The sequence below is a fragment of the Simochromis diagramma genome, unplaced genomic scaffold, assembly GCF_900408965.1.
Source record: "Simochromis diagramma unplaced genomic scaffold, fSimDia1.1 OVJJ01000753.1, whole genome shotgun sequence".
NCBI classification, from domain to species: Eukaryota; Metazoa; Chordata; class Actinopteri; order Cichliformes; family Cichlidae; genus Simochromis; species Simochromis diagramma.
In genome coordinates, this window is record NW_024387523.1 from 6,523,551 (window position 1) to 6,539,722 (window position 16,172).

The following is a 16,172-nucleotide window of genomic DNA, read 5'->3' on the forward strand; positions in this document are numbered from 1 at the left end:
GCTTGATGCTCAAGCAAGACTGATAATATAATTTAGGCCGAGATTTTTTTTTACTAATGTTTCAAAATTTTTATACCATCTTCCTCATATTTACTGAGCATATAGATGCTTTATGAGAATACTGTATAACAAATCTGTATTAGTAATTCAAAGAATTTATTCACTAGAGATCTGTTAGCACAAGGCTCCATATTTGGAGCTCTCTGTGACAGGTAGATGATAGTACTGAGAAAAAATGAGCATTATATAGAATGAATGATAGCCTATGAATATCACATAACTGTGTTCCAGGATGTTTGTTATTACTCTCAGCTGTGTAGCGGTGGGTAATTGAACCTCATGTCTTCTGTAACAGTGTTGGTAACTCAACAGTATGTACTACCAGTCAATTCCCCTGCCCCGTCAAAATTTTCTGCCCCACCCAAAGCCCAATTCATACCTCGAGTTACTTGTATCGAAAACCCGATTGTACTTTCTCCTCACGATGTTTTTAATGTTCTGTTTTACCTCCTGTAAATGTACAGTTTTCACAGCACAAAATGAATGTGACTTATTTCTAATAAAAAAAAATCTTATATTACAATACGTGAAAGAATGTGGCCTTTAATTTAGTTTTTTTGTTATTTCATTTTTACGGGTAACAACAGTGTGATGTTAAAATACAGTTTTTTCCTCTTAAGATTTCTATTAATCACATTCGCAACAACTTCTACAGAGTCTTGTGTGCCTGCTGTCACGTAGCAGTTCCTAAAACCCAGAACGAAACGCAAGGGAAGCTAAAAATAGAAGTTCAAAAGTGAGAAATTGTAACTAAGAAAGGAAAAATGCTGCAATACTACAAAGAAAGATGGAATACAGACAAGTAAATTTTGAACTCCTGCCACATTAAAGCCTCTGGCAAACATTTCACTCTCTCTCTCACTTGAGATGTGATTTGCAGAAACATAAAATAGCAATCTCTTAAGATGATAGAAGTGCAATTTTCCTCTGTTCTATTTTCATGCTTTGCAGGAAGGGAAATTATTACCAGGAAAAAAATATTTCTGAAGTTGAGTAATGAGAAAACAAACAAATTTGACAGGCGCTAGAATATGATTCTGACCCCTTTAAAAATAGGAAATGTGCTCGGCAGTTTAAATATAGTTTTGTCTACTTTTGTCTGCAGTATTCCCGCTCTGATTTCTCTCCTGCCCGTAATCAGTCCTTTGCTTTAATTGAGCCAGTGCGCTGTAATTCTGCTGCAAGGCATAAGCAAAATGAGATTTATATCATCCATTTGTAGAGCACTGCTCATTTCGTGAGGTCACCTGGAGAGCAGACTGGATTATGTGCAAATGGTACTTTACTGTAGGTGCAATTTTCGCTGCATTTTAATGTGTGTTATCAAATCATATGATGTGCACCATTACATCGTTGCTTATGGATCATTTTTGCTTTGTGGAACACTTTGTGCTAGTTTATTATCTCGCCAAGAGTCATCTGCATAGCGTATGTGCAGTGTGCTAATGATGATTCACACTGCTGATATAAAGACTGTTTTGCAGCTGCTGTGCACTGTGACCTATTGGTGTGTATATATATATATATATATATATATATATATATATATATATATATATATATATATACAGTTCTGACTACCTTCAGAACTGAAGGTAGTCAGAACTGAGGGGATTGAACTACCAGAAGGCAACATTGCAGACATAGAGGACAGTTACAAGTACCTGGGGATCCCACAGGCAAATGGGAACCATGAAGAGGCCGCTAGAAAGGCTGCAACCACCAAGTACCTGCAGAGGGTCAGGCAAGTCCTGAGGAGTCAGCTGAATGGTAAGAACAAGATCCGGGCCATCAACACGTACGCCCTGCCCGTGATCAGGTACCCTGCTGGGGTAATAGGCTGGCCAAAGGAGGAGATAGAAGCCACTGACATAAAGACAAGAAAGCTCCTTACCATGCATGGAGGGTTTCACCCCAAGTCCAGCACCCTGAGGCTGTACGCTAAGCGGAAGGAAGGGGGCCGGGGACTGGTGAGTGTCAGCACCACAGTCCAGGATGAGACAACGAACATCCAAGAATACATTGGGAAGATGGCCCCAACTGACCGAGTGCTCAGTGAATACCTCAGGCAGCAGAAACCCAAGAAAGAGGAGGGAGACGAGGAACCATCATGGAAGGACAGGCCCCTGCACGGTATGTACCACCGGCAGATAGAGGAGGTGGCTGATATCCAGAAATCCTACCAGTGGCTGGACAAAGCTGGACTGAAAGACAGCACAGAGGCACTAATCATGGCAGCACAAGAACAAGCTCTGAGTACAAGATCCATAGAGGCTGGGGTCTATCACACCAGGCAAGACCCCAGGTGCAGGCTGTGTAAAGATGCCCCAGAGACAATCCAGCACATAACAGCAGGGTGCAAGATGCTAGCAGGCAAGGCATACATGGAACGCCATAACCAAGTGGCCGGCATAGTGTACAGGAACATCTGTGCCGAGTATAACCTGGAAGTCCCGAGGTCAAAATGGGAGATGCCCCCAAGGGTGGTGGAGAATGACCGAGCTAAGATCCTGTGGGACTTCCAGATACAGACGGACAAAATGGTGGTGGCTAACCAACCGGACATAGTGGTGGTAGACAAACAGAAGAAGACGGCCGTAGTGATCGATGTAGCGGTTCCGAATGACAGCAATATCAGGAAGAAGGAACACGAGAAGCTGGAGAAATACCAAGGGCTCAGAGAAGAGCTCGAGAGGATGTGGAGGGTGAAGGTAATGGTGGTCCCCGTGGTAATCGGAGCACTAGGTGCGGTGACTCCCAAGCTAGGCGAGTGGCTCCAGCAGATCCCGGGAATAACATCGGAGATCTCTGTCCAGAAGAGCGCAGTCCTGGGAACAGCTAAGATACTGCGCAGGACCCTCAAGCTCCCAGGCCTCTGGTAGAGGACCCGAGCTTGAAGGATAAACCGCCCGCAGGGGCGTGCTGGGTGTTTTTTTATATATATATATCTACACACACATATAAATATTCATGAGTGTTAGGAGGTTGCAGAAGAAAACAGAAAGAACTATAGAGAGCTATAGAAAGCTATAGAAAGAAAAGCGATGGATTGGGAAAACAAGGAGAACAAAGGGGGGAAAAGGGTCTGCTGCTCCATTTCAATCGGTCGCTGTCTGAGTTAGGGCTTGCCAGGGACACAAGTTATACACTCACACAAGCAATTTTAATGCAGCTATAAAGATTAGATGATTGCACATTTCCTAATACCCTCTGTATAGGACACAGCCTGTTTCTCCTAATCAGCCATTTAAAAAAGAAGCCAATCCAATCGAAGTCAGAATAATTATATGCAGATGCAATGTCTCTCCCAATGCTAATAACATCCAAAAGCTGTCAGTGGTTTCTCATACACACACTAATTCTTTCCCTAATTCTCATTTCAACCCCCAAATGACATGAAATCCAGTATCAATTAGCACCTTGCTGGCTAACAGCGAGATCCTGGCTGTCTCTTAATTGAAGAGGTTACTATAGAAACAGAGGATGCTAATCCTCAAGATGGAGAAAGGAGAGAGGGTCTTTAGGCCTCCCAAGAGAAGTAAACATCTTTTCAACAGTCAGTAACATCTTCTTATTAGCTGACAGCAGTACATTAAATTATTATAATTAACACTAAAACCCTTCAGTCTTTTCCAGTTAATATCTTTATTAAGCTTGAGGAAGTAAAAGATCTATAAGCTTGATTATCTTTTTCTTGTCTTTTCCCTGTAATTCAGTTTGAAAGTTAATTTAAAATGTTTCAAATTATTATCCGTGCACATATGTTAGTCACAAACAGATATTTTGACTCATCACCAGTTACAGCAGGTATATTAACAATTGCTGCACTCCGCTGCTTTTATGTGTGCTGGTTCTCTGTGAACGTTTACTGTGCTACTTAATGGAGCTCAGCCATTATTATTATTATGCTTATGTTTGTTTTTGTTTTTTTTCTGCTGCCATAAAATAGGTCTGTTTACATAGACTTAATAGACAGCTATACTAGCAAGCATCCTCATGCAATGAGCCCCACCACAATTATATGTTTTTAGTTAAATCTGCAAAAAAAGATAACACAGGCATAACATTTTGGCATCAACAAGGTGATACCCAAAGAGCTATTAGCTGAAGACTCAGCATATCTGGGGGAGTGGGGGCGGGGATCTTCTTTGGTTCAAGTTGTTGTCACTGTGTACAGAGGAGAGAGGTAAAATAGTGTCTAGAGCCAAAACACAGTTGAACATCTTTACAAAATTACCATCATGATAACCCTGCAATGACACCTGTAAAGTGTCTAATTCACTTCATTCTTCATTTTTCAGTATAACAATGATTCCAAATACACCGCCAGTGCAGTAAAAGCATGGATAGAAAAGCACACAATGTAAAACTATCACTGAAAGATTTGCCTCGCCAGAGCCCAAATCTCAGTGAGGGATCATTTTGACAGAGAACAAAATAAAAGGCAGTCATTATCCAAAAAAGAGCTTTGAATATCCTTCAAGAAGCCTGGAGAACAATAGTGAAGATTACTTAAATAAATTATAATAGAGCTTGCCTAAGAGAGTTCAGTCTGCGTTGAAGAATAAAATTGGCTACACCAACTATTAGCAGCTATTTCAAGCTTGTTAGAATAGTACAAATTCTGTTGTTGCCTTTATAGGCCATATTATACAACCCCAATTCCAGTGACGTTGGGACGTTGTGTAAAACGTAACTCAAAACAGAATACAATGATTTGCAAATCCTTTTCAACCTATATTCAAGTGAAGACACTACAAAGACAAGATATCTACTGTTCAAACTGATAAACTTTGTCGTTTTCTAAATCTTCACTCATTTTGAATTTGATGCCTGTAACACATTCCAAAAAAGCTGGGACAGGGGCATGTTTACCACTGTGTTATAACTTTTAACAACACTCAATAAGTGTTTGAGAACTGATGACACTAATTGTTGAAGCTGTGGAGGTGGAATTCTTTCCCATTCCTGCATGATGTACAACTGCAGTTGCTCAACAGTCCGGAGTCTCCATTGTCGTATTTGGGACTTCATAATGCGACACATATTTTCAATGTGAGACAGGTCTGGACTGGAGGCAGGCTACTCTAGTACCCGCACTCTTTTACTACGAAGCCAGGCTGTTGTAGCACATGCAGAATGTGGTTTTGCATTGTCCTGCTGACATAAACAGGGACGTCCCTGAAAAAGACATCGCTGTACGTACCTTTCAGCATTAATGGTGCCTTCACAGATGTGCAAGCTACCCATGCCATGGGCACTAACACACCCCCGTACCATCACAGATGCTGCCTTTTGAACTTGTGCTGATAACAATCTGGATGGTCCTTTTCCTTTTTGGCCCGCAGGACACGACATCCATGATTTCCAAAAACAATTTGAAATGTGGACTTTTCAGACCACAGCTCACTTTTCCACTTTACATCAGTCCATCTCACATGAGCTTGGGCCCAGAGAAGCTGGTGGCGTTTCTGGGTATTGCTGATATATGGCTTTTGCTTTGTTTGGTAGAGTTTTAACTTGCACTATAGATGTAGAGCCAAACTATGTTAACTGAAAATGGTTTTTTGAAGAATTCCTGAGCCGCCGTGGTAATATCCTTTACAGAATGATGTTGGTTTTTAATGCAGTGCCAAATGAGAGATTGAAGGTCACAGGCATCTGGTGTTGGTATTCGGCCTTGCTGCTTATGTCCAGGGATTTCTCCAGATTCTCTGAATCTTTTGATGATATTATGGACAGTAGATGATGAAATCCCTAGATTCCTTGCAATTGTACGTTTAGAAACACTGTTCTTAAAGTGCTGGACTATTTGCCCACACAGTTTTTCACAAAGTGGTGAACCTCAGCCCATCCTTGCTTGTGATTGACTGAGCCTTTTGGAGATATCCCTTTAATACCCAATCATGACAAACACCTGTTTCCAATTAACGTGTTCACCTGTGGAATGTTCAAAACAAATGTTTTTCTAACATTCCTCAAATTTCCCAGTCTTTTGCCTCCCCTGTCCCAGCTTTTTTGGAACATGCTGCAGGCTTCAAATTCAAAATGAGTGAAGATTTGCAAAACAACAATAAAGTTTATCAATTTAAACATTAAAAATCTTGTCTTTGTAGTGTATTGAATTGAATATAGGTTGAAAAGGTTTGCAAATAATTGTATCCTGTTTTTATTTACACAACATCCCAACGTCATTGGAATTGGGGTTGTACTTTATTTCCAGGTATGTTTCGATAAATCGCTAAACCCATTTTCAATTTCCATTAGAAAATTCTAAATAAATAGTTTTGCACACTCTGGGCAGGGTAAGATTACACCAATAACAAGTGGATAATCAATACCCTGCATAACAAACACCGATGGCAACACCAAAACTAAAGAAAGGCTTTAATACCTGCGCCTATTATTGATGCCACTATTGGCATAACTGTCATTTGCATGACCTTAAAAGGTGACATTTTATCTGAGATAAAACAGTAATTACATAAACCACTTCACAGTTGGACTCATTGAACAGTTGGATTAAATCCCTGGAGCCAGTCAGTGTCTTTCAATTAGTGCTTCCTCAACCTGTCAACATATTGTAGAGCAAGACAGTCAAATTGCACCTGCTCATTCACCCTGAGAAGAACATTAGCTTCACGTCTGTGTAACGTTATGTAATGTAATGTAATTTCTGCAGGTGTGGAAACACCTGCATCCTCCACAGTAAATTGTTAGATGTATTGTGGTATTCCAAATTATAATTTGAGATCTGGCAAAATTAAGCAAACTCTGCCTAGTAATAAAATCATGTCATATGAGCAGAAACTGTTATTATAATAGACATCGTGTTGGATCTGTTTTCTACATTTCTGCAGAAAATACTGAATGTTCAGTTTTGTTGGACGTTTGTATATTGAGTTCCTTTGTTAATCTGTATCTTTAATTTAGAATATGGGCTTTAAATTTCCGTAATTAATTGTCTAAATATGTATTATGTATCTCAGTATTTACAATATAAACTGATAGATAGAAGAAATCAGATTTCAGCAATGATTCTGTTAGTTTAAACGCACTGTGTCATGCTGTTTGTTACAAAATCTGTGCCAGCTTTAAGTCATTAGTGGGGAACAAAAACTCTGCTCAGAAGATTAGCTACATCCATTGTTTTCAGCTGTGGCACAGCATGTCCTTCAGCTCAAATGACACTCGTGTTATCCAGAGCGTAACTGATCCAAAAGCTTGACTGTGAGACGCTTAAACTGTTGGGTTTTTCTGCTTCTGATAGCAGAATTTCTCTTGAATATGAATGCATATTTGAAGCAATCCCATACCACTCAGGAAATCAGCAAAGAGAGCCAGCATGAGGAGAAGTGCTGTAGAGGTTGATATTATTATGGTCAACCACTGACCTCAAATAAGCACTTCAACCTGCCCATACAAACACATGCACACACCTGCATCTCTCTCTCTCACACACATACTTTCTCTCTTTCTTGCACTTTCCACTCTGATTAGGGTTGATAAAGGATCACTGTGCATTAAAATATGCCTACCTCCCATGTGGTTCCTTTACTGCTTAATGGCAAAAGTCCAGGTGTGGTGGATTACAGCTGGCTCGTGCGTCATAGCTAAATGCCACCATTCTCTTGAGAGTGGCTTCATGGTGGGCTATTGCTACTTTCAGATGGTGTGCCAACCCCAGGGCCAACTAATGAGGCTAATGAATGTCTTTGGGACTGGTGGAAAGAGAGCTTAAATATTACAGTGAATATTGACCAGGCTACTCAGCTAGACTGTGGAAAGGCACTGGTACTCCTTTGTGAAGAGAAGATATATATTTTAGTCATGCTAATTGCACCTACAGGTACTGACTGATATTAAAAGGAATCTTGGTGATGTTGGTGTGTCACAACAGGATATCCCCATTTCTTTTCTTGTGAAAATGTTTACAAATAAGATATATACAAGGAATATTTAAATTTAAGGAAGATTATGATGTGACTATTGAATGGATTGCCATTAGTAACTAGTTTTGATCAAGGCTGTTATCAAAAGAATAATTTTAATTGTACATTACTGTGTTCAGTACTGTATGAATTGACGTCCTGCAGTAGTCTGAGCAGCAGGTGACTTATAGGAGGATTTTGGGTCACCTGATTAAGCTCTAAATATGCGCTTAATTACAAAGGAAACATTTAAAGCTGATCTAAGGGATGAAAGCTGAAGGCTCTGTTTGTTTGTTTTTCCTTTTAAGAACCACAAGTAAGCCAGCAGTCCTAGATGAAGTGCTCTATTGGGGCGATATGGTCTTTAAGATAAGATGGAGTTTGATCATTTAAGAAAAATGTTTAAATTCAACACTGAAGTTAAAAGGGGTCAATGAGGAAAAGCTAATATTGGAGAAGTATGGGATGCCTTTCTAGTCCCTATCAGCACTCTCACTGCATTCTGGATCAAATAAATTACAGTAGTCCAGCCTAGAAATAATGAATGCTTCAACAAGTTTTTCAACCCCTAAGTAATGCCTTGAAGAGCTTTTTAATGTTGCAATGTTGTATGTTTTAGAGAGATCTAATGCTGTTTCTGCCTTTTATTCAAGACTGAATGTGTAAATAGAGACTACAAACCTCTCAATTGTTTGTTAATGGTGCAACAGTGGTTAGAAAGAGTTTGTGCTGCTAATTCAATGCTAATTCTGGTAGTTAGTGTCTGCAACTCTGCTTTGCCAAAAGACCTTGAATGTACATCACACAAAGAACCTCGACCCCTTTATCAGTCCTGGTGGTCACCATGGCAACAGTGTCTGCATCCAGGCAGTTCATGAAGGCTATTAGAAACAAGGGGTTTCTGCATCAGTAGCCCCTGTGCAATAGCTAAGCTCAATGCACTCGAAGGAAACTAATAAGTCTGAGTTCTTGTGCAGAATTTATCAGGGATTATTTTTACAGAATATCAAAGCTTACAGTTCCTCGGAATAGAGTTATGATTATGCAGCAATATAATAGTCATTTAGCAAAGCCTAACTGCATACACTAATATCGATACAGGCACACTACAGGTAATTCAGATAACCTCAAGAATACTTTAACAACATTTTAAAGGTTTTTTTTAATTAAATCTGCCAAGGTCAGTGGGCATTTAAGGGAAATGTAGGGTACTCGTGGGTCTTGTAGTTCAGAAGCATGCCAAAGAAGCCCTATTATCTCAACAAAACTTTTCCCCAGAGGTGTGAATGAATTTCTAATTGAAGTGCTGTTTGGTGAAATTATTGATGCACTGCTAAACAGGACATATATGATATCCAAACATGAGATTTTGTAATAAGCACTGCACCAGAAAGGCTGTTAAATGCAAAGGTGATGTGAATTCTCATGAAATGTTATGCAAAATAAAAAAACTGCAAACATGCTAAACGGATATCGTGACAAAATTGAATTAAATGTCCATCGATGCAGAGGGTATGAAAAGAGACTGATCATGCAGGAACATTGTGCCACATCTTGTCTTCTGCATGACCTTACTTTGTCTTTGCTCGGGTTAGTGCTGTTGCCAGGATACAATTTCCTATGGCAACACTTGAGCCGAGGAGGTGAACAGCAGTGAAAGGATTCAGGTAACCGGCTGCTTTGCATCCTGTGGACCGGAAGCCCATACATAGACATATGTGCACATCCGCACACATAAGCAGCCCTCAAAGTTCAATTTGATTCAGCACAGCGGCTGACATTTTTCTCTTGCACATAAAATGAAATCAGACACAATTTGGGCAATTTTACGTTAATCTGTTATGCATATTAAAGTTATTTATGTCTAATATATTGAAAATTATGTGGTTATGGATGTGCTACATGTTATGTCTAACAGAATTAGTCACTTCTTTGTGTCTTGTGTGCAATAATGATCACTGCTGCACAGAAATATTCACTCAGTTTCTATCCTCACTTGAATAAAATGAAAGTAACACTTATCATGGTGGACTGCAAGAGTAGATGAGATTGTTTGCGTGACTGTCGTGTGTTCAGTATATATATGAGCCTTAATAATGGGAGGAGCTGCAGCACAGCTTAAAGTTTGAGAAACTCATTCCCCTGAGAGACTTTAAAGCATTGCCATATTTATATAGTCATGTTTTAATTAGTTGGTAGTGTGTGTGTGTGTGTGTGTGTGTGTGTGTGTGTGTGTGTGTGTGTGTGTGTGTGTGTGTGTGTGTGTGTGTGTGTGTGTGTGTGTGTGTGTGCATTGTTGTTTGAGTAAATAAATGTCATTGTGGTGTTGTGCCCTAAAATGTAAAGCATCAATAACTATTTAATTAACTAACTAAATATATGAACAGCAGCTTATTGTATATTCATTGCAACAGACAGCAGATCCTCTCCGTTTATATGAGTGCATACTGCCACCATTCGTTGGAAGGGCATTACTACCTCAGCCATGCACATCCTGTTACTGATTCTGAAGCGTATTAATATTGAAAAGCATGTCACTTAATTGTCGGATCTAACCTGGTAAAGCAAAATGGTCCCCTTTGCCCCGTCCTCCATATTTGCAGACCAAGGCTGTTTCACAGAATAAAGTGTCTCAACAGGTCTGCATGTTTTTCTCTTTTCTCAAGCACTTCCACATCCTCATGGTCATCACTGAACTTAACGGAAGCAACACGTCATTGCAAAAGCACCACGCCAACACTTGCTCATTGACCCTCAACTCTGCTGGATTCAGATGATGAAAGTGTCAGGGATGCTGAGCTTACACTACTCAGTGCTGCCATGAGCATTGTCGGGTAGGGTGAGGTGGTGAGCGGGGCCTCTTCATCAATGGGACTCCATTATGACTCATCTGTACTAAACACCTACAACCTATCCTTGCTGTGCAAAGCTTCCCTTTGTCCTGCCGAGTGTGTCTCATCCAGCACTTGAGAGATGAGGACTCGCTGTCTATATTTTATATTGTTGCAAAACACATAACTGCATCAGACGGTAAATTCAGTCTTTCACAATTTATGATATGTTTTCCCACTTATGTGCGTTAGACTTGAGTCCAGGAAAGAATTTATTATGTTTGCGTAAATAGACTGAGTGAAACTGAATCGGAATTCTTGGTTGAATAGGGGGAATGAATTTCCGGTGACAAACAGTCCTCAGCTTTTCAGGGGCAAAAACCGACTGCAGCCTCAGTTCAGTGTAACTACAATTACAAGCATAAACAGTTCATGTCATTGTATGGAAAATTTAAATTGTGTTGGGTAACTAGAAAACTTGCTTAGGCTGCATTATTCAGTTTCATAAGAACTGTCCCTCCTGCATATAAATGCACTCTCAAAATTGTCTAAAAGATGGTAACATAGAGTAAATGGACTGGTTCTTATGAAGCACTTTTCTGCTCAGCTTGAGCACTTAAAGCAGTTTATACAGCATGTCTCATTCACCCATTCACACACACATTCACACTCCCATGAATGCACCGGGAGCAGCCAGGGATTCAGTATCTTGCCCCAAGGATACTTCGACATGCAAACTGGAGCAGCCAAGGATCAAACCGCCAAACCTCTGATTTAGTAGATGACCTGCTCTGCCCGCTAAGTCGCAGCCACCCCTCAAAGCTGACCTCCTGTGAGGTCAGCTTTTAAAAAAACTGGGAAATTTATCCACCAACAAAGTTCAAAGTGCAGTTTTCTGTGTAACTGGTAATGTATTTCTTTTCACAAGCTCTCCTATAACACATGAGAGTATGCCAAACATCAAATTAAGCCAGTCTGACTTCTGTTTGACCGTAATCTCAGACAGTCATCACCTCCTGTACCCAGCAGTCACTGTTCTGCCTTCTCATATCAAAGCTTATGATTAATTCTTAGAAAATAAACTTCAAAATAATTCACCATTATATATCTGTGAAGAGAAAAATCAGTAAATCTGACACTGCCTGGTTTTGTGCAGCAGTAAATGTGTCTAAATATTTGCCATTGAAAAAAGCTAACTCAGCGAGGAATTCATAAAATACAACAAAAACAAACCAACATGATCCCCCAATTTTTTTAAAGGTCCCTTTAAAATGTTTTGTTTTCAACATGTTCTTTCTAATCAAACATTTGACATGATTTGTTCTATTCAGTATGCAAATTTAGTCTATGGGGTTTTTGTTTTGTTTTCCAGAATAGCTGCCAGCATTTTGACTGTTATAAAAAAAGGACACTTATTAAAAATTGTTCATTTTTAGTATAATTGTGTCCTTCTGAATACAAATCAATTATGCATAGCTTTAGGCCTTGTTGAATTTCATTTTAAATCTCTTTTTTACCCTCTAATCTCATCCCAAATTGTTTTAATCTTTCTGCCAAGTAATGAAACAGTTTTCCTCTACCCTCTGTGCATTAACTGCATATCTCCAGTATATTTTTATTACAGCAATTAATCTTGGCTTGGGTTACATATACTTGCATTTTCTGCTAAGATGTGTACCCACTGCCTCCTAGTGTATCTGTTGGATAATAATCAGAACATTGAGTTCATTCTTCTCTGATCATTCTCTTGTAGGCAAATTCATGTGCAGACTGTCTTTGTCTTGCTGCATGACCCACTTTCTCTTGAAACTGTGGCCTGGAATATTTCCTTTAGAATTTGCTGGTATAATTTGGACGTCACTGGTTTGTCAGTAATAGCAAAACAGGTCCAAGTTATGTATATATACACCACCACGTTTCACAGTTGGAGTAAGGTTCTTATCTTGGAAAGCAGAATTCATCTTTCTGCCAAAAATGCTTTTCATTTCCACTAACTCTCCAGTGTCACCCAATAACTTTTCCAAGAGTTTTCTGGCTTGGTCATGTATGCTTAACAATTTTATGTTCAGATGTATTCTTTTTGGAAACTGGCAACTTTCTCCTTTCAAATGTGAGGATGAAACCTGACAAGATGCTCACTAAAACCCCACTGTGATCCCATTAGTTCCTTGTCAAATCCCTAGGAGATCCCGTTCCTCAATATATAAATTCTAATTTATCATGTTTTTTTCTCTCATCTTTTAATTAGGTTCTGCTTATCTCTGCGTATCTGCTTGTTTTTGCAGTTATGTTGTGCTGAGGCATCCAGCACACATCCTCTCTTCTTGGCCAGAAAAAAACTTGAACTGAAATAAAAGACTTTGTTCTGTTTTCAAAATCATCTTTGGCTGATGTAGATAAATATCAAGGAAATGAGAAAGGACACCATCACAAAATTTAATATATAGATATACAGAAAATACTTGCTTAATTTGGATTTTACCATACCATGATAATTAATCCCATTAATATCTGTGAAACAATCCAGTTGACTTGGATTGTTGAGTGTTATGTGCTTTGTATATGAGAAGCTGTAAATAGGGCGATCAGCTGTCCCTCTTTAAGTGGGACTGCACAGTGTTGGCACTCCTGTCCCACATCTTCAGATCACATCCTACATTTTCACTTGCTGCACAGGACACTATTCTAAAGCCTGGCTCTTACTCAGTGAGTGTAAAAGGAAAACCTTTTTATTTTTATTCAGACGTATGTTAACCTGCATAATATTTTGCCAATTAGTGGATGTTACAAGTTACCAAAAAGGCTCAGCACTAGTAACGTGCACCGCTGTGTTTGTCCCACATTAATTTGTTGGGATTTGGTCATCTCAGCTGTAAATAGAATATCAGTCCTCTACCTGCAAGATGGTGTTTTCTACAGGCCTCCAAATCTGCTGTCAGATAGCAAACATCCAGATATTTTAGGAAATTTAAGCATCCATCATTCGGGGTTAACGTCAGCTACACTCCATAAGTCCATATCCAGAGACCAATAAAAGATATATATCCTTAAAAATATGAAGGATCGGGCTCAAGGTCATCTAGATGTCTAGATATTGGAATTTCAAATGTCTCTTTTTATTTTATTTTTTTTATATTCATTTATTTTTAGGAAATTATTGTCAGTACGGATTTGAAATTTTAAACTTTTCTGCAATTCCTATCACCTGGGATTACGCCCAGACAAATCAGAAATGTTGTGGTGTGAGGCATTTGAGAAACTGGACTGATCCACTTGGAATTACATTTAATGTGTATGCACGCGATTTGTTTCTTAGATCTTATGCACATGACTTCTTGACTGAAGAGCTAAAAAAAAATCACCTGAAAGTGCTGAAACAAGCTGAAATACGAAATTTAAGATGGAGCCACATGGACGGAACTGCTGCACTTCTCCCCCTCGCCGGGTGGTGGCAGCAGCAAGCGCGCGTGTGCCACAACCGGTATTCTCCACGCCCATACAAGGCGTTTACTTCAAATTTCCGCATTTTGTGCTAAAAGGACAACTAGTCGCACTAAACTTTTCTCTGTTTTGGTGCAGTTGTTTTAGCTGTTATTTGAGTGGCAATGGCCAGACTTCTTCTGGGGGCAAACCTGAGGAGATGCGTCGCCTCTCAGATCAGAATGGCATCTGATCAGGTAAACTTTGGTGGGTTTGGTGACAGTTTTGGACGTTAGCAGCTAGCTCGCTAACGTCTGCCATATCGGTAAAAGGCTCGCGAGGAAGCCAGGTGGTCAAAAATGCGACTTAATTGGTGGAAAAAGCAAACAGTGATGTTTGCAAATAGAGACGACAGAAGGTCCCTCATGGCTGCAATGAAAAACACGCAAAAATGATGTATGTGCAGTTTTATTTACCCCTAAACACTACACTGACTCACTTTTTTGCGACATGTCAGTTGGTTTATGGCTATATAGACTAAGTATGTGACATTAATTGTAACGCTGTTCTTATGAACAGGATAAAATAAATATTTTATCCCCTTTTTAGTTGTGTAAACACCTGAAATCACCAGCATTTATGTGCAAAACTGCTGAAATGTGGCAAGCCCTTTATCTTGGAAGGAAAAAATTGAAATGAAATGAAATTAAGCTTTATTCATTGTTTCAAACATACATTGTTGCTGAAAGGAGTCCGTGAAAGAAGTGAAAAATCTAACTTTACTGTGTCATTTCAGTTGAAGGTTGGGGCACCTTATTCAGACTCCAATGAAAATGGTCAAAGGTCAAAAAGATCACTGTAGTCTATTCCACATTCTGTACACTCAGTATGAGCTGCTGCCTGGCACACTTTCTTCTTCTACTACAACATCCAGCTGCCTCCTTTAGAGGTTGTCACAGCGGATCGATTGTCTCCAGCTCATCTCACCCCATCCCTAAGCATCTTCTTCTTTATTATGTTCATGAGCCTCCTCTGACATCTTCCTCTTTTCCCTCTGCCTGCCAGCTCCATCTTCAACTGCCTTTATCCAATATATCCACTATCCTTCCTTTACACATGTACAAACCATCTCAGCTTTGCTTCCCTAACTTTATCTCCAAGTGCTCGAAATGTACTCATTTCTAAACTTGTCCAATCTGGTCATCCCAGTGAAGATCTTTACATCTTCAGCTGAGCCTTCTGTCATTTTGTCAGTGCCACCATCTCCAATGTGTCAAGATTTTAACTTGTGATGGATGAGCGTATACTTGTGGGTCAGATGGAAAATAAATGCACTTGTCTTGATTTACAGAAATGTTGGTCCTAACATAATAGCACTTGCACTTTGTGATGTTTATTGTTTTGTTTTTTTCTTCTAGCTTGGTGAGTTGGGCAAGGGAGCTGGGAAAGGTGGTGGTGGAGGAGGCTCTGTGAGAGAGGCCGGAGGTGCATTTGGAAAGAGAGAAGTAGCGGAAGAGGAGCGATACTTCAGGTAAATATTCCCTGGGATTTTTATTTTTTCCCCACAACACTTTCACCCATTAACTTTTTTTTTTGTTTGTTTGTTTTTTCCGCTTGTAGGCAGAAGGAGAAGGAGCAGATGGAAGCACTAAGGAAGCATCATACGGAAGAGATTGAGCACCACAAAAAGGAGATTGAGCGTCTACAGAAGGAAATCGATCGCCACAAGGGCAAAATCAGGAAGCTCAAACATGACGACTGAACCTTGTTATTCCTCTTTAGGAGCCCAGACGTATCAAAAGGTTAATGGTTATTAGGCATTGATTTTTGTCCAGCTTATGTAAAGCTGAGGTCATGCTAACACTATAACTTCAAAAACAATAAAATAAAATGATTAATTTTCACATGTATCCAGAATTAATTGCCTCTC

General features: G+C 39.6%; 1 protein-coding gene across 1 annotated transcript; it reads left to right on the forward strand.

Annotated features, from left to right (window-relative positions):
* The first annotated feature begins 14,324 nt into the window (after positions 1-14,324).
* Positions 14,325-16,146, forward strand: LOC120727116 (ATPase inhibitor A, mitochondrial-like). The gene is made up of 3 exons (XM_040021276.1): positions 14,325-14,499; positions 15,661-15,773; positions 15,863-16,146. The coding sequence occupies exons 1-3, from the start codon at positions 14,428-14,430 to the stop codon at positions 16,002-16,004; spliced, it is 327 nt and encodes a 108-aa protein (XP_039877210.1). The 5' UTR covers positions 14,325-14,427; the 3' UTR covers positions 16,005-16,146.
* The last annotated feature ends 26 nt before the right edge of the window (positions 16,147-16,172 follow it).